Below are 2,914 nucleotides of genomic sequence, written 5' to 3' on the forward strand. Positions count from 1 at the left end.
TGTTAAAAAAAAGTAAAATAGTAAATAAATATGAAATATCCCGATTGCATAATAACTGCTCCCTCGAGTGAGGTCCGCCATGCATCATGCCCCTGTCGACATAGATCGTCTGTATTATAGCATTATGCGGACGTACTCGTAGACCCTTGACGTCCGACTTCGTGCGCCACACACGCGGCGGGCAGGGGATGTGGGGTGGGGTTGGGGACCGAAAAACCCGATAGCGCTGCCATCGACGCAGCCAGTAATAAAAAAATCACAGCAAGATTGGCGGAGAGTACGCAACGGCGTGGGGGCCTGGGGGGGCTACCCCTAACAAGCCGACGAACAACCCGCATCAATTATGTTCGGAGCTTTGCAGCGTTGCATGCCCCAGCGGTAACCGCACCATAGTACGATACTCATTACTTCCGCCGCGCCAATCCCCCATTCCTGCTTATGTCGGTAAGCCATTTATTTGACTCGTCTCTCTCGCCCCGGCTTACGTGATCGAACCGCCACGGGGTCCGACCTCGGCTCCAGACATGGAGGATTTGAAATTTGTGGTGTTGGCGAATCGATTAAGGTGGTCTGAAATTTTGCACCGTCTGTCAAGTAGACAAGTTTCCGATAGAGGGCGAGCCTGCCTCATCCCGTTCCCGTGAATACGGGTCCATGGAGCTTTCTCCGCGCCAATACGCTGTGGGGCCGCCGCTGTCGGGCAGTCGCCCGCAGCCGTACGCGCGTCTGCCACTATGCGGGGCGGCGCGAGGATGGGTGGTGCGGACGCCTTTTTGGACCGGAGTCGGCGACGGCTGCGACACACGTATATACGGGACAAACGTCGCCAACACGCTTACAATAATGTGAGCAAAGTTTCCGAGCCCATCTCATCTACCCGAATTCTTCACCAAACTCCGCATGCCGGTTTTTGCTGTTTCCAGAGAGAGGGAAAGGTGGTTTTAACGCGGGGAATCGCGTTCTGCGTCGGATTAGAGCGTCGCTGGAAGCGGGGCAGCGAGAGGTGGTCCCTCAACACAGTTTAGGGCTCGAATAATGTTATTTTAATAATTAAAGAAAAGTGGAGGCGAAATGGATTGGAGTGAGAATGTGGCGCGCAGGAAAGGGACAAGGGACCTGCCGGCTAAGGCAGCCGCACCCACTCAACACGCTTGCAAATTGATAATTCAACAGGAAAAAAAAAAAGGAAATATCACCGGGGACGGGATCTGGATTCTGGAGTCTCGAGATTACACATTACAGCCTTCTTCTTTCTCGATCTGATGGCAGAGGATAAAAAGAAGATACAAAAAGATCTAAACTAATTTACAAAAAAAAAAAAATAACTCTCCTATTTACTGCTCTTGCTTCTCTGAGGCAAGGAGAGGTTGAGAGTGAAATTCGTACAAACGGAAAAAAATAATAATAAGGGAAGAAGATTAGATAATTGTTTCAGCTAAAGGGGCATCGGCATCAATTGAACTCCGGAAGAGGAAGGAGGTTAAGGTCGAAATTGTGGGGTTTCTTGTGCGGGATGGATGGATGGATGTTAGGGCGGAGATCGATGATCGAGGAGGATTCAGAGTCGCTTTGGACGGCGCTAGGCATTGCTTTTGGTAGAGCGGCGACGAACACTGGAGGGCAGATGGTAATATGGTGGCGATTCATCGTGGCCGCGGGTTTGTCTGATTTGACTATAGAATGTAAGAAAGAGGACGGGCAAACCGTTGGCATGGCCGGAGAGACGGGATAAGCGGGGAAGGAGAACCGCGCGGCGTAGCGGCCGCGTTGGCGGAGATCGAGGTCGAGAGACGACGCGAGTGGGATCGCCATAGGCGGCACAGCTGCCGCAGGAGAAACCATATTCTCGTGGCCGCCGTTTGACTCCACCGTGCTGCTCGGGCTGCCGCCGCCGGCTGAAGTTGGTCCGACGACCACGACGCTCGGGCTCAGATAAGCGTCAGGACACGGGAAGTTGGTTTTAGCCTTCGATCCGCGGAAGCGGCGGGCGGCGGCATCGTACGCCCGCGCTGCCTCCTCTGCGGTGTCAAAGGTTCCCAGCCAAACCCGGCTTTTCTTCCCGGGGTCCCGTATCTCCGCCGCGTACCGTCCCCATGGCCGCTTCCTCACTCCTCGGAAATGCATATCCTTCCGTCCACTACCATCAACGTCAATCCTTCCGCCGCCGCCAACTATCGGCATGACGACCATGGGGAAAAGGTATAGCCACGCTCCTCTTCCGTTCGAGTGGATTAAAGGAAAGGGCGCAAGGCATTTATTTATAAAATCACAGCGAGATTTGGACGGTGTGCAGGAGAACTTGAGATCGTATCGGAGGAGTCAACAACGTTGTTTGACTATACGCTGCCCACCGCTCTCAAATTCCTTAATGATTTGATCCCACGATTTTAACCCAAGTTCTCACCACTCTACTAAGCTCCAACGGGCCCTCGGGTGGCGACGTAATAAGTGTAGACATTTAATTTGGTTGAGGGTCGACGAGGGTGACGGGCGGAAGGGTTACGTGGCGCGAGGCTGGGTGCCCCAAAGAGTTGTGAAGAGGGCGGCACGGCTTTCTCTCCCGTTTCGTCGCACTGACACAGTAGTTAATGGATGAGGCCGTCCCTGTCCCTACGGCGAGCGCGTGACGCGAATAATTCAACATCAACGTGGAAACTAACGGCGTCGCCGTGGGATCCACCATCTGTCAGCATCGGCCGCTTCCGTGCCGCATAACATGGATCGCGGCGCCAGGGCCCGATCTCCCGCCTCCGGCCTCGCGCTGGCCCCTATGCAGCGTGGAGGTGCGGCTCGTTCCACTGCTCCCGCGTACAGACTGTCACGTAAGACGAAACCCCAACAAAAGGGCGACACGTGCTGGGAGCGGACGCAATTAATGGGGATTAATTGGTCGAGTTTAGGTTTGTTCGTTGTG

General features: G+C 54.2%; 1 protein-coding gene across 1 annotated transcript; it reads right to left on the bottom strand.

The window, feature by feature from the left end:
• Positions 1-1,180: 1,180 nt before the first annotated feature.
• Positions 1,181-2,252, bottom strand: LOC122011776 (ethylene-responsive transcription factor 4-like). The gene has a single exon (XM_042568153.1). It carries the CDS (start codon positions 2,188-2,190, stop codon positions 1,453-1,455), a length of 738 nt encoding a protein of 245 aa, XP_042424087.1. The 5' UTR covers positions 2,191-2,252; the 3' UTR covers positions 1,181-1,452.
• Positions 2,253-2,914: the final 662 nt, after the last annotated feature.

The sequence above is a fragment of the Zingiber officinale genome, chromosome 8A, assembly GCF_018446385.1.
Source record: "Zingiber officinale cultivar Zhangliang chromosome 8A, Zo_v1.1, whole genome shotgun sequence".
In the NCBI taxonomy this organism is placed as follows: Eukaryota; Viridiplantae; Streptophyta; class Magnoliopsida; order Zingiberales; family Zingiberaceae; genus Zingiber; species Zingiber officinale.

Excerpts from the sequence above, each read along its gene's own strand:
- LOC122011776 (XM_042568153.1), bottom strand. The coding sequence starts at position 2,190 with ATGGTCGTCATGCCGATAGTTGGCGGCGGCGGAAGGATTGACGTTGAT.